This window comes from Nannizzia gypsea, genomic scaffold, assembly GCF_000150975.2.
Source record: "Nannizzia gypsea CBS 118893 supercont1.3 genomic scaffold, whole genome shotgun sequence".
NCBI classification, from domain to species: Eukaryota; Fungi; Ascomycota; class Eurotiomycetes; order Onygenales; family Arthrodermataceae; genus Nannizzia; species Nannizzia gypsea.
In genome coordinates, this window is record NW_003345199.1 from 3117806 (window position 1) to 3132599 (window position 14794).

Consider the following 14794-nt stretch of genomic DNA (forward strand, 5'->3'; position numbering starts at 1 on the left):
AAAAAAAAAAATTCCCCGGGGGGGGGTTAAAAAAAAGGTGCCCAAAAAAAATTTTTAGGGTCCTTTTTTTGAGTTTTCCCCCACAAAGTTTTTTCCCTTGGGGCGCTTTTTTTTGGGGGGTTTTGCCTGAGAGGGGCGAAACCCAGTTTCCCCTTTTTGGGGGTTGGGGGCCGGAAGGGTGGTTTCTTCCCCCTAAACCTAAAAAAAAATTTGTTGCTCCCGTCCTTGGGAAACTTTGGGGGACCTCCCTTTTTACATGACCCCTTTAGCCCCTTGTTTTTGTATATTTTGCCCCGTTCTTTTTGCTCTCGTATTTTGCCCGGTTCTTTTTGATTCTTTTTGCTTCTTTTTTGATTTTGATGTGATGGGAAGATAACATACCAAGTTGATGATGCCGGCAGGAGTGGCCTTGTCTTCGGCACGCTTGGCAAAGAAGAGCAGGCCCTTGCCGGTCTGGCTGGCCCAGGCAGCGTTGGGGTGAGCAGTGCTGAGCTTTTCATTCTGGAAGTACGAGGTGAGCTGCTTGCTCTCGACGGCCTCGTCGCTGAACCAGAAGTGTCTCTTGACGAAGCGGAAGCTCCTACAGAGAAGTTTGTTAGCTTTACACACCTCTCTATATACATGCACAAAAGCAGGCAGGCTGTGCTACTTACTTGACGAGACCTGGGGCCTTGTATCCGAGCTGGCCGTCGGTGGCTGGGACGACCTCCTTAGCAGCGGTCTCCTCCTTGGCCGGCTCCTCAGCAGCGGCAGGAGTCTCTTCGGCGACCTTGACGGGCTCCTCAGTGGTTGTAGCAGCGGCCGCGGGCTCGGTGGCTGCGGGCGTCTCGGTAGCGGGGACAGTGACGGCGGTGACGGTCTCTGGGACGACGGCGGGCGTCTCCTCGATGGGCTTCTGGACTTCAGACATGGCTGTTTGTGGTCGTCGTGAGTTCGTCGGGGGCGTGTCTGTGTTGTTTAACGTGTGTGTGAACGTGTTGTTGGTGAAGCGGGTTATTAAAAGTAGCTATGGGCGTCCTTCCTGGCTGAGGGGCGGAAACGGGTATCTCGGGTATCACGAAGAAGCGAAGAAAAAGGAGGTTTGATTGATTAAACTAGTATAGAGACGAGCGACCTCTCTCTCTCGCTGCGGGTAATTATTAGAGCAGGAAAAAGGCTGAAGCAAGCAAAAAAGAAAAAGAAAAAAAGGTATCACTGGGTATCTCAAGAAAGCTGAAGAAGGTGAAGCAGTTGGAGGAGAAGAAGAAGAAGAAGAGGAAGAGGAAGAACGAGGAAGAAGAGAAAAGGTCGCATTAATATTTGCGGCCGAGGAGGAAGCTTTTATTTGGCTCTTTTCCCGTTTGGGCGATAAATTACCAGGACTGGAAAAACAAAAAACAGAAAAAAGGGAGGAGCTCGTGACTTGTAAGGTAAGCGCGATACGAGAAAGGGCGGTAACTTACGCCGGGCGGGGGCAGCCCCTTTTTGTCGCCCTGGAACCCGTCATGACAGACCGCGTATTACCCGTACCCGCCCACCTCCCGCTCGTCTGCTCTGCCTCGTCGTCGTGCAGTTCGATGATCAGCCGTATGGTACGGTCACTTACGGGACGAGACGGTATGCTTCTTTCTTACATAAGCCCAGCGGATACCGCTATAGACACGCCAGAGACGCCATCGAGCGCATCAAGACAGCAAAGACAGACAAGACAGCCCATTTATTAGTTACTCCATAGAAGCAGAGACAGAGGAGACATGCAGGTACTTCACTCCGGCCTCCGTGGCTGGCCGTCACCCTGCGTGACTATGTAACTTATGTGCGCACTTTACTCCCTCTGCATGGGCACTCAACGTCTCGACTCTTGATTCTGTTCTGTTGACTCTGTTGATTCTGTATTCTTCTACTAAGGAACCCCTTGATACCACGTGACTCCCCTATTTCGGGTGGAGAACTCTCTTTTGGCTTGGCACAAAGTCACATGTTCATCGCTTTTTGCCTTTTTGTCGTCGTCGCTTTTCGATTCTACTCGTCGAACGAGCCGGTTTGATAGCCGGACGAGGGTGTCTGGGGAGATGAGCTGAGACGAGACGGCGAGGATGCAGGGAGAGACTCGACTGGGCGACCTGCGACTGACTGACTGACCAGCTGGTGGCGAGGCCAGCGGGTGCCAGCGAATCGCCAGATGGAGATGCCCTTTTCCCTCTTCTCCTTCCCTCCCTTAGCACGCTCGCGCTATTGACTGGTGGAGCACACGGCCGAGGGCCTGAGATTGGATATACGGGAATTACAGCCAAATACAAGATTAATTATTGTATAGTAGGGCCCAGCAGGTCGACGGACGAGAAGATCGAAACTTCGGTCGGTTCCTGCCATCTATCATTATTGCTATCATCATATAAAATAAATTACTGCTATCGCGTAATAGTGGAAACACGCCGTCGCTCGCCTCGTTCGAGAGCCCATACATACCATACTCCGTACATACATATTGGAAGCGGACTGCCAAAGAAGTATAAAGTACCCCTTTTTTTTTCCCTCCTCTTTTCTTTTCTTTTTTCTTGTTCTTCGCCTTTATCTCTGCGACGCTAGGCAAGGGTAGCTGTGGCCTTGTCGCCAGGAGCTCTCTGCTCAACAGGGCCCCTGCGTCAGGCCACTTGAAACTTGCTGCCGACACAACTCAACCAGCTCCGGTTGGGGGGAGGGGGGGACCATCTGTCACGGTACGCGAGGGGAGTCATGTCTAGGCCCTCGTCGGTTCTCCGTGGACAAGAAGCAGACTTTGGGAGACAGGAAACAAGTAAAACACGGTTCCCGCCCCCCCCTGGTCTGGTCATCTCATCAATTTCGCCCTTGATAGCAAAGTGAACCGATGGGGCTGCAAGAAGGGGAGAAGGGAAAAAAACTTTGGATGGCCGGCAGTCCACTCCGGGCATCTGTAATCAGCGTGTGGCTGTCAAAACGTATCTAAAATGAGCTGTTAGCGCCAGTCGATCGTACAAGGGGGAAAACCCATGGAGCTTCTTTTTTCTTGTGTGTTGTTTTTTATTTTTCCCTGTCTCTTTGCTTCTTCCCCCCTGACCACTGGGGCCATCGTCCAATCGTGCGTGCAGGGGAAGATTAAAAGCCGTTTGTCGCCCAATTGATAAGGGAACTCTGAATGCAAAAGCGGGGAGGGGAGGGAGGTGCAGGGAAGAGGAAACATGAAGAACTTACGATGTGATGCTCTCCGTCCGCTCCGCTGTCAACTTCAAACACACCTTCAGCAACTCCAATGCAACAGTAGGTTCCTTTGCCTGGAGCGTCTCCCACTCTTTCGTTCCCAGCGTCCAAACGACACAGTCTCGCTCTACCCTCACCGTCGCGCTGCGGCTCGTCTCGCCAAAGAAGGAGAGCTCACCACATGGTCGGCCAGCCACGATGAGCTCAAAGTAGCTTCGCCCTTGTGGAGTGGCATGTTCCGCTCGTAGCATACCTGACTCCAACAGGAAGAACTGGTCCGGATAGTCGTTCTCGCGGTACAACACCGACGATGCTGCAAACTCGGCCCGTGTAAAGTATGGGCACACGGGAAGCCAGAACTCGGCAGACTTGGTGCTGAGGCCCTGGAAGGTTTGGAGAAGCAGCGGGAGCGGCTGCTGCTGCTGCTGCGCCGGCGACAGGCGTTTGTGCAGGATCTTGCCTGACCGAGTGTCTTCGGCCTCCTCCCGCAGGAAGTTGGACGCTAGCTGGTGCAGGTAATAGCCGCGAGGGCTGTTGGCTGCCATGTCGGCCGCCAGCGTCTGCGCGTGGGCCTTGTTTACTGGCTCTATATGAAACATTGGCTTAGCATTATTGATCCGCCCCTCACCCAATAATTAATCTGTTATTGGGCATCAACCAAACGGATATTATTGACTTACTCAGGTTTCCTTCGCCAGGAGATAGCCCCGGTGGAGTCTCCCTGTGCTCGTGGATCGCCTTCAGGGACTCGTTCTCACAGTGCTCAAGCGCAGAGTTCAGATCTTGGAAAATCTCAACCGCATCGTCCAGCCCAAACAGACCGACGTTTTGCAGACTCTTCGCAACCTCGCCCGTGATATCAAGGCCGCATACAAGCATATGCACCCCCTTCTTCTTTAGTATCCTGTTCAGCCTGGTAAAGGCTTCGGCAGCGGAAAAGTCTAGTCCGTTGACATATGAGAAATCCAGTACTAGGAATCTGATGGGTCGTTCGCTGAATGCTTCTGCATCCACCAATCCGCGTATCCGCTTTTCAACGCTGACGATGGTCCCAAAGAAGAGGAAACCGGCAAGCTTGATGACGAATGTCTGTTTTCCTGCTTCACGTAGGAACCTTGCGTGCAGCGGGTGTCGCCGAACGGTAGAAAGGGCCACTTGGCCTGTGTATGTTGCTGTTATCGCAGATTTTTGTGATGTTTGAGCCACAAAGTTGACACACGCGAGAATGATACCCACAATGATACCAGCAACAAAGTCCCATGCTCCCATTGTGACAACAATAGTCACAACCTGGTCCACACAGTTGAGATTAGCAGGTGGACCGTGCAAATTTAACGAAGTTGGGGCCATAACTTACTGTCAGATACTCAAGCCTATGCAGCTTCCCCCACGTATCAACCAGCGCTTCCTCGAGAAGCTCAATTCCAAGCATATAAATCAGAGCACCAACAACCATGATCGGAATATACCCAACTATACCAGGCCCAATGACAAGAATGCCAAACGTACCAATAGCCAGCATAATCCCTGCTAGTCGGTGATTGCCTCCGCTGGCAATGAAAAGAAGACTGTTCGTATATACAAGGTAGTTCTAGCCAACCTGTTAGCACCTGTCCTGATTGAATCAAATAACGGTGAAGTAAAACAATACCTGCACACTACCAGCAAACCCAGAAAATACATTGGAGATTCCATGTGAGACCAGCTCTCGGTCTACATTCAGATGATCTTCGCCAGTCGAAATGCCAAGCGCAGGAACGTTAATAGGAACATGAAGAATGCCAAAAAATGTTAATGCAAACATTGCTGGAATGGTTTCTGCAAGTGCAGACCAGTGAACCGCCGAAAAATCTGTGTCCGTGGTAAGCTTCAAAATTTACTCTATCCCATAAGGCAGATGATACATACCATATAACGTGTAAAAATGGTACCATGGCTGTGAAGATGCAGGAGCATAAAAAACCCACCCTCCTTCTCTCAATGAACTCATAGAAGTATTCGTAATAAACTTGACAACGTAAAACCCAACCCCGATGGCCAAAAAATAAGCACACAGAAGGAAATTAGAACGTATGAAACGCTTCAGAACAAGAAGACCAATGGCAAGGAGTAACGGAACCGTCCACAGAGGTATTGTATCAAGCTGGAAAAGCTTTTCTAACGTTTTAAGGCTGTACTCTAGATTTCCTGATAGTCGAGCTGATATTTCAATACCAGTAACGACAAGGAACCAGCCCACGCCACCAATGCAGCCAATAAGAATGTGGCGGGGGAAAAAACCAATTAAGGAGCCAAGTCGACACGCTCCCATGCTAAAGAATACGACACCCGTGAGGATCGCACTTAGAGAGAATGCTAGGATTGTTGTTGCATAAACAGCTCGGGGATCATCTTCTCCAACACGGTTGAGGATTTGCATTGCCATTGCGTGGAAAAATGGGACAACCTCAATCATCTCTGCGCCGACACCACCTTTGAATACCGAGCCTCCGCAGGAGAAGACCAATTGGGATATGATGGTGCTGACGTAGAACATGGCAATACCATCTGCTCCCATGGCGGCAAAAATGGGTTCACCCAGCGGGAAGAGAATCATTCCGTAGGAAAGGGCATCTAGTACGTTGAGGAGCAGGCCTAAGAAGACAGCTGGGAGTAGGTTGAGGGGTAGCTCTACTCCATTTTCATATATGGCTTTCTTGTTCCAGGTCCGTGGGCTGAATATGCTCTTTACCCATGCAGGAGGTTGCGAAGTCACCCACCTACCCAAACTCGCTAAATCCGGCCGTTGGGGTCCATTTTCTTCAAGGTCGTCAGGTATGGCACCATATTTGGAGCTGCTCTGAACTCTGATCAACGGAGCCTGTTCGGGGTCTATGACCCGAGGTATCGATGTCACCGGGCGGTGGTGACCAGCGTGCCCTTCCTCGTCATCCTCATCGGGTTCTTGTAAAGTCGGGCCTCTCCCAGATTGTGCAGGAGCACTAGTTGACTTCTTTAAGGGGCTCGTTGGAGACGATCGCAGCATGGCAGTCAGGGCTGATTCACCCACGAAAGAGGGAAAGGCAGATCCTCCAGGGGTAGTTGGTTCGGACCTCTCTTCAATTGCCTCAGGCCGGGACCGAGAGCGAGTAAGACGCTCTGATACTCCATCTACAACCCAGCCTTCCCTGGCGAATAAACCCCCAGCAGAGGTAGATAGATCACTTGCATAACCCGAGAGTGACTTGTGGCTAATTGATTCGGCGTCTGATAGGGCAAGAGACTCTAGCTCTGCAGTTCGTTCTCTAACTCCTTGTGAGGAGTATTGGGCAGTGTCTAAAGAATAGGCAATTGTTAGTGTTTTTTATCACAAGTAGAATGGATACTGGATACTAGCACACACCCAATGGCCCATTAAATGTTCGATGATAGAATGATCGCGTTGGTGTCTTCTCGCTAACAGACACACGACGACGTACTGAAGCTCCGTTGAAAGCATCTGGAGCTTGCAAGAGGTCGGGATTGTGACCCGTAGCCGTAGCCGTAGCACTCACTCTTCGATCCATAGCCGGGCCAGCATCTCTCAGGAAGCTTAGGTTGGACAAGGTCGACGAACGACGCCTGCCAGTGGCTGGGGGGTTTTTCCCCTTTCCTCCATCCATCTTGTTGCTTTCCACGACCCAGGAAAGCGAGAACGGCACTAGAGAAGATGGAGGATCAAAGGGGTCGTATCTCAAGCCTACACCAAAATTTGTGGAGGGTACATTCTCATGGAAGTTATGTTAAGAGGGGGGATGGGGACATGTGCAAACGAGGAGGCGATGGTCGAGATCTTGAATGTCTCCCCTCTTGGTCTTGTGATAGCTTCTCCGTACCAGACCTAGGCTGGCGGAGCAAGGAATGACGCAAGGAGGCTAACGAGATACAAGGGTGGCCACCAACTTTCGGGTGAATACGAAGTATCTTTGGAGACGTTCACAAGTACCTCAACCGCAAGCTTAATGAAGACGACAGACGTCCGTTTCCAGGTGCAAGGCCGTCGAAGTTGGGAGAGCAGAAACACACCGGTTATCCCGCTCGGCCGCTTTGTCTCAACATCCTTGACTATATTAGTCCCTGGCGATAAGATCGGTAAATGGCCTGGATAGCCCCGGCGAATGTGGCGACAATGCATGGCCGCTGGGCTTTGACACCGCGCTAGTCGCGAACTAGCTACATGGTTAGCTGGTTTACTAGAAGTCTCCCCGCCTCCCCCAAGACCTCGCCAGCCAGCAGGGGTAGCTTTAGAGCCATGTATAGCGGCAACGATGACCTTACCTCTTGCTAGCAGGGTTTCCACGAGCTTCATCTTATGGTCGACATCCACGTCTTTCATCGCCTTTGCAAAGCGACAAAATAAAGATGATGTTGAAGTTGGCTTTAGATGCCAAGACTTACGCTTATCTAACTGACATTTTTCTTGGCGATCTTGATGACAAAGACGCTCGAGCCGCAAGATGGTGTCTTGGACATTGCCATGTGACTACAAAACAAAGTTCCAGAGTTAACAAGCAAGTACCTAGTATATAACATAGGGCAGGATGCTCCAGGCGCCTTAGTACGTATTCATCATTACAGATTATTTCGCTTTGCTAACTGATCATAGAACCAACGCTAGGCTAAGAAATGACCTCCAAAGCCTTCGGATATGGACGCACGGGTCGTTCACGCAGCTGTTGGTCGTAACCCACTTTCTTTCTCTTAAATTCCTAAGTCTACAGATTCAAAAACGAACGAAAGGTGTACAAGACTGGAGAAACACAGCGGGAATACGACTTCTTGAAAGATGCGGGAGACTGTGCCGTTAAAGTGTTTGGAAGATCGTTTCTACAGTATGGGGAGGGAACGGTCGAGCTACGGGGCCTCATCTTGAGCCTTGAGATGCCATTTGACCCAAAAGCTATCGAACCATGCCGACGCAAAAAGCTGATGAGTCAAATAACCTCAATCGTTCATGAATTGCACAGTAAAGGTATCATCCATGGAGATGTCGAGCCTGCCAACATCCTTTTATGCGCAGATGGATGGCTGCGAATATGTGACTTTAGCGAGTCAATAAGGACGGATGAAGACCCTGATGAAAGATGAATGGGACGGTATGACAACAACAAACTATGTATCACCAAAGAGGGCTCGGAGCTGGCCTGATTTGACTGATCCGCCTCCAGCGATTGAAGATGACCTCTATGGAGTCGGAGTAACTATCTGGGAACTTTATACCAAGAAAATGCCCTTTGAAGACTGGTATATCGATGACATTATGTGGCATCTCAACAGTGGAAAGACCGTGGATGTTAGCGAAGTTGAAGACTTGGAGGTGCAAGATATAATCTGCGAGTATCCTCGCAATGGCGGCGCAAAGATATAGGGAGCTTCCGGCAGGAATGGATATGAACGGCGTCTGTTCTTTGACAGAGGGAGATACCCGCACTGGATATACGACACATTATATCAGATATTAATATTACGAGTACTGGTCGTTTTGTTTAAATGGGCTCTCTGGACAGTATTTTACCCTAGTGACTGTACGTCTGTCCTTCAGCTACTCACACGTATCTGCTCTTCGACATCTAGCTAAAACGTTTAGAATCTAGGAAGATTAGTAAAGCATACCAAGCTATACACTTCCCCTTATATAAACCCTTTCTTCAGCCACATCATCCCCACGGCAAGCTAAAGTAAACACATTAGGCACTTAACGACATTACTATTCAGGATATTTGATTGATTTGGATCCCATATATCTCGATTATATGAAACTCTCCGTTCTTAGCTGTTCTTCCCTAAATTTACATCAACTGCTGAATTCTATCGAGGATGGAGATTTCAATTAATATCACTAACCTTATCTATATTTACATACTGAATTTAGAAGACAAGCTCCCCATTTGTTTAGAATAAATCGTCTAGCTTCTCCTTACTTTGATATATAATACTCGAAATGGAGCATTGAGCTGCTATGTAGCTGGGCTCTCAGACACCATATCAAAGCACTTCCTTGGCTGTCCCCGCTGCTCAATATCCCGGTCTTAATTCAAATGTCCCAGTTCTCAAAATAATTGCTCTGACAGAGTCCTCCTTGCGCGGGTGAGTAAGCCTGGCAACTATTGGCGACCCGTACTCGAGGTTGCATTTATACGGTTGACTGAACCGAAGCTTAATCTCCCCACAAAGTTGTAAGTTGATTCCATTATATGAATCGAGTTAAGGGGAAAATATATTCCATTCATTTAAGGAGAGTCGGCAACCTTATTCCCCGCTCCAGACTAGAATGTCTTTAATCCCCTACAAACCCCTTGGACCCCCCATCTTCCACCCAACCAACTTCTTGCCAGCTCAATGATGGCTGCAACCGTGGTATTCGAGAAACCAAACTCGGGGATTCCTCTTCGCTTCTGCCACGTTGTCTGAGCCTTCTTTAGTCTGCTTCTGCGTTAGCAAGCCCTTACCAACAATCTCACAACACCATCTGGAAGATACACCAAAAGACATTGCCGGAGATGCGGCATAATTGGCAGGTTTCTAACAAGGATTCTAAAACTCTCTCCCACGTTTATGGCGACCAAGGATCCTCAAGAGTCAAATGAAACGAAGCATTTGACTTTGAAGATGTAGATGGTACTTCCAAGGCTGGTGGCCATTAAAAGTCGTTCAACTTATAGTTTTCTCCCACATGGCTCAATATTGGCGAAAGGGTAATTTTCAACTTAATCGTTGGAGGTACCCTTGAGTGATTAGTTGCTCTACATCGCCCAACCTCACGAAGAACTGGCTGTTCTTTGTCAAATTGATCGACCTATGTACCGTGCTCGCAAAGCAAAGAGGTCAATATCATCAGCCTTTCAATACGGATAGTGTGTAGGACCAGAACCACGTGGCTGAAGGTTGAGCCGTATTTGGAGTGAGGACTCTTACCCGTATTCAGTCTGAATTTCTCCCGCATCCTTCAGAACCCGAACATCGATGTATAATTCTTTGGGTGGCTCTAGACCACCAGTTAAATCGATATCAGTCCAGTGGCCCTTATACGCCATCAGCATCTCATTATATTGTCGAAAGTATTCTTCTTCCACTGGCGTGAGGGAACTGTTGTAGTGGGCGTTTGAGAGAGACGATCTGTCAACTCTGGGCGTTCCATGTTCTTCGCTGTTATTGTTCTCGTTCTCGATTTCCCGCTGCCGCTGCTGGTGTTCTAGAGGGTCTATGCCGTTCCAGCACATTTCTTCTATTTTCTCTGCTCTGATTCTATGATATGTGAGGAGACAACGTTTGTTTCGCCGCATTGATAAATGATCAACTAATAGAGCACAGGCGGTTGCAGGGTCATCCGCGGGGTTAAATGATGAAGGAGGGGCACCCCCTTCTCCTCCTTCTGAGGCGATTCGAGCTTGCTCTAGTTGTTCAAGGATACGGGCCACATCTTTGTCGAGGTCACGGACTTCGCGCGTCACGGCTTGGACAATCTCGCGTTGGTAGGGGGGGAGGTATGCGAGGGACTGGGTGCGTTTGGCATGTTGAATCTAGGCAAATCAGCATACTACGCAAGGAATATGTATTAAATGAATAGTTGTATTCAGTATACAGGGCAAAGTAACATACCAGCTTGGTTCCCAAATCACCGTACATTTCGAGGGCGAATGCGGTAAACTGCAAGGTGAGGTTTAATTAATTGAAATATAAGAGTAAGTCAAGGGAGACGCAGCTCTAGCAGTCCCCTGCCGACGAAAGAAACCAGATCTCCCTATATATCCTTTATAATTAGACAATGCTGGCAATAAGCACACAGCGGAAAATGGAGTTTCTTGTTTCTTGTTGGAGTGCGAAAAGTTGAATCTCAACAATCACTGTAATCGAGTACTTATCGATAACAAGTTATTTAACCTAGGTAACTAGTTAACTAACTAATCACAGCCGTGCCAAGCCATCGGCGAAGATAAACAACGTCAAGTGTTAATTCACCATTTTACTCTATGGACCAAAGTGAGGATATGAAAGTGAATTAGATCTTATTTCCGTGCGAAGGGCGCATTTTCTAGCAAAACTAATTTACTGCAGGGAAATATTCGAAAAACAAAAAGTCACTATTACCAACCCAGATAATGATGATGATGATGATGCAAAAGTCTCACGAATGGAAAAGGTATCCAAACGAAACGAGAAAGCCTCCGATGGCATGAGCATGAGCATGAGAAGTAATAGCGGAGAGAATGAGGGAAACTCGTTGAGAAACGGGATGATGGCAGAGAAAGATGCGTGATATCAAGAAAGATGCCGATGCATAAAAAGAATAAAATGGGAAAAAGACAGGGATCCATTCCGGTAATTTTTCCAATCTCGACTCTAAAAGAAATCAGGTTTCATGGAGAAGCCAATAAGAGGGAAATGTTCGATACCACGGTGATAACGCCAGCATCCCAAATCACCCTCTGTGCGCCTGCAATCCGCATCCATGTATTCAAAAGAGCCGTAATTGCCGGTGCCACCGTGGGCATGAGACAAAAAGGGGGAATAAAGGGGAACATTGTTCAATAAAACATGGGGAGAAGGAAAGTTGAGTTTCGAAGAGATTATGAATAGGTGGTCGTTGATGGAAAGGGGGACAAAATGGGACATCTTCGTCGACATTCTGTCCAAGGATTAACCAGCGGCTGTATTTAGTTTACAGTCGATCCGCTGAACCATTCGGTAAACTCTTCGCCTGGCACGGTATGAGTGTTTGCCCATATAACACGGTCAGCCGCTATGCCAGTGGCCATCGATGAAGGCGGGAGTGATGCCTGGTTGTATTGTTCGCTTTCGGGAGCCGACATATACCCGTGAACATAGTTTTGGTTATTAGGGGGGTTGAATTGCCAAAAGTCATTCTGGTTCCCAAAGGCGTTGCCGGTATCTATTGGGAGGGAAGTGCTTGTGGGTTCAAAGTCCAGTAGCTGGGGATCAACCTGGACTTCTCCCATGGAGACAGACATTCGGTTCTGTGGTAGTGGCTGTGACTGAAGAATATCCTGATGGATGGTTCCGGGAATATTGGCCATTTGGGGGGTATTGTCATAGGTCACTCCGCCTGGCATACCGATCTTCTTGTATGTCACATCTTCGATGTTCGATCCAAGGAGACTCTGATGGATCGATGGCTGGTAATAATGGGGCTGCTCAGGCTGAGATATAATACCAGGATGAGGTCTGCCGGGGTTAATCATCTCCCAGGACGAGCGGTTGGCATCCCCGCCTGCGTACATGTCGAACTGTGAATGTGGGATGGGAGTGCAGTTGCGGCTGTCATAAGTGCTGTCGTTGTCGCATGGAGTGGAGTTTCTGCTATTACTAGCGTCGCCGTTGAGGCCCAGAGTTCGTCGCCTGTTTGGTATACGGGGGTAAGATGTGATATCAAGGGGCTGGTCTTCGAGGTCGCTGAGCTCTTCCTCGTGGGAACGCTTCCTCTTAGACGCAGAGCCCGGGGCTTTGCCTCCATTCTGGCTCTTCGGTGTGCCTTGGTTCTTGTTTGGTGCGAATTTGTAGTCTGGGTGGGCTTTATGGTGGTTGTCTCGCTCTATGGTTGCATATTGTTCATACAGGTCTCGAATCTCCCGAGGCTCAAGTGGCCAGCTCTGGCCAGAGGCTCGTGAAACGACTTGATGATTGTTTTGCGCACACCATTCCTTTGTCCGCTCCGCATAGGCTGACCGGTATAACATGAAGGAGTTCATAGGCCGTGCGATTTTACCGTTCTTCACCCTCACTTCCTCCAAACGTGCCTCCTTTGGACGGTTGACCCATGCGCCCATATCGCGAATGGGGATGTGTGCCATGTTCTTCGTCAGCTCACTGAGCGGAGCATCTATGGTTGGCCCGTCCCCCTTGTCAGTCTTCGCCGGCTTTGGTCGCCGTCTGAGTTTCGCTGGTCTTATTATGCGGACCCTCTCGTCGGTATTTGACTTGGCTACAGCCAGCTCCTCTTTGAGATCCTCTACTGTTTCTCCAGCACTAACGGTGGCTGGCACTGGCATCTCTCCAGCGCGGTGGTATGTCTGTAGTAGTATCATGCTTAGCAGTGATTCTTTCACTCTCCACCAGTACTGATTCTGCTGCAGTATCTTATCTCAGACTACTTACCAGGGCTGGGAGCGACGTTTCATGTTCACCTCTGGCCATGCTGTGATACATAGTATTGGATTCATATCCGTTCTGCTATTTTCAAAGAGTTCTCTGTTAGATATAGAGCTTTATACCAGATCAGGAAGCTAAATACTGACCATTGGGCCGCTCATAGTTGGGGTCCTAACTTCTAAACAGTTATAGGAGTATGGTTCCCTTGTGGAGATATACCCAAACTGCTGCAGTTGCTGTGGCTGATTGTGAGAATATGTCTGATGATATTGTTGCTGTAGTTGCTGTTGGTGTTGCTGAAAGCTGGTCTGTGATAGTGCCTGCGGACTCAGCTTAACATCACCGTCATTCGATGGTGGAGGAGACGGAGGCTGCTGGTTGAACATGATAAACAATAGCAGCAAGACAAGCCTTTCTTTTCTCCTTTAATGGCTTTTTAAGAGAAGGTCTATGTCCCTTGCGCAGAGAGTAAGAAGGTAAGGAAGGAAAAAAAAGGTGGGTATTATCAGGAAGAAGAAGGGCTTGTTCGCAGGTTATGAATGAAAGATTTGCTTGCAGGCCTGAAGAGAAGAGGGGCTAACAAGAGGCGAAGGAAATCTCCGCGACAGTGACAATAGGCTGCTCTCAGATTGTTTTACCTCAGTTTGAGCGGCTGTCACTGGATGTCTGGATAGTGCCTTACTATCCAGATTGGTGTTTCATTTGAGTAGAACAGAGACTGCGCTTGATAGGAGGACTGGGCCGGAGGAGCTATGACCAGCGAATCGAGGTCTTTGCAGGGGCTGCAGCAAAAGGAAAAGAAAAGACCACTTCCTCCCCAATGAAAAGAAGATGAGAGAGCTGCACGCTGGCCCCGGAGTTGCAGCTTGAGAAGCAGGATATATCAGAAGCCGGGAGCGGTAGCCCTCGCGGCTTGTGGCTGCGCGGGAGTTGAGAAGGGGGAAAACGGCGAGATGAGGCGCTTGCAGAGGCTTCTCCTGCAGCTGGTGAAAGAAAATAGCAGGAAAACGGCCGAATCCGGAGCAGACGCAGTGGATGCAAGTGGGATCTTCCGGCAGGCGAGCTCCTCCAAGTGAATATTGAACGGAAGTTCCCTTTTCTCTGGCGTTCTTTTGTCTTCTGGGCTTTGCTTCTCTCAGTTTGGAAGACGGATTGATATCCTCTACCCCAACCAGGACAGCTAACAGGGGCAATGAAAGGCCGAAGTGAGAAGAGAGTGAGAAGGACGGAGTGAAGGACTGAAAACAAATAAGGTAAGGGGGGGAAAGGGGACAGAAACCTCCCTAAACTGCAAATAATATAGCAGCAGATGCCAGTGGATACCCAGGCTGTTTCTCTTCTGCTTGATGAATTTATTGCAACCACCCGCCTGATTACCTAGAGAAGCAGGAAATAGGAGTTTGACTAGATTCGCAAAGACCCTATTTCAGAGAGTCTAAGAGAGAGTTGAAAAAAAAAGGACCGACTGCGA

General features: G+C 48.9%; 5 protein-coding genes across 5 annotated transcripts; 1 reads left to right on the forward strand and 4 right to left on the reverse strand.

Annotated features, from left to right (window-relative positions):
• Positions 1 to 252: 252 nt before the first annotated feature.
• MGYG_04610 (hypothetical protein) lies at positions 253 to 910 on the reverse strand (the record flags this gene model as incomplete). Its single annotated transcript, XM_003174389.1, has 2 exons — positions 253 to 580; positions 654 to 910. 2 exons carry the CDS (start codon positions 908 to 910, stop codon positions 253 to 255), a joined length of 585 nt encoding a protein of 194 aa, XP_003174437.1.
• Positions 911 to 3188: 2278 nt separating this feature from the next.
• MGYG_04611 (sulfate transporter) lies at positions 3189 to 6839 on the reverse strand (the record flags this gene model as incomplete). Its single annotated transcript, XM_003174390.1, has 6 exons — positions 3189 to 3784; positions 3879 to 4488; positions 4556 to 4789; positions 4850 to 5049; positions 5107 to 6513; positions 6581 to 6839. The coding sequence occupies 6 exons, from the start codon at positions 6837 to 6839 to the stop codon at positions 3189 to 3191; spliced, it is 3306 nt and encodes a 1101-aa protein (XP_003174438.1).
• A 658-nt stretch (positions 6840 to 7497) lies between these two features.
• Positions 7498 to 8584, forward strand: MGYG_04612 (hypothetical protein; the record flags this gene model as incomplete). Its single annotated transcript, XM_003174391.1, has 7 exons — positions 7498 to 7589; positions 7658 to 7695; positions 7752 to 7774; positions 8003 to 8077; positions 8117 to 8141; positions 8184 to 8263; positions 8288 to 8584. 7 exons carry the CDS (start codon positions 7498 to 7500, stop codon positions 8582 to 8584), a joined length of 630 nt encoding a protein of 209 aa, XP_003174439.1.
• Positions 8585 to 9918: 1334 nt separating this feature from the next.
• On the reverse strand, positions 9919 to 10842 carry MGYG_04613 (DNA replication complex GINS protein PSF1; the record flags this gene model as incomplete). The annotated part of the gene is made up of 3 exons (XM_003174392.1): positions 9919 to 10012; positions 10132 to 10736; positions 10816 to 10842. The coding sequence occupies 3 exons, from the start codon at positions 10840 to 10842 to the stop codon at positions 9919 to 9921; spliced, it is 726 nt and encodes a 241-aa protein (XP_003174440.1).
• Positions 10843 to 11870: 1028 nt separating this feature from the next.
• MGYG_04614 (HMG box protein) lies at positions 11871 to 13709 on the reverse strand (the record flags this gene model as incomplete). Its single annotated transcript, XM_003174393.1, has 3 exons — positions 11871 to 13244; positions 13330 to 13404; positions 13470 to 13709. 3 exons carry the CDS (start codon positions 13707 to 13709, stop codon positions 11871 to 11873), a joined length of 1689 nt encoding a protein of 562 aa, XP_003174441.1.
• Between the last annotated feature and the right edge of the window lie 1085 nt (positions 13710 to 14794).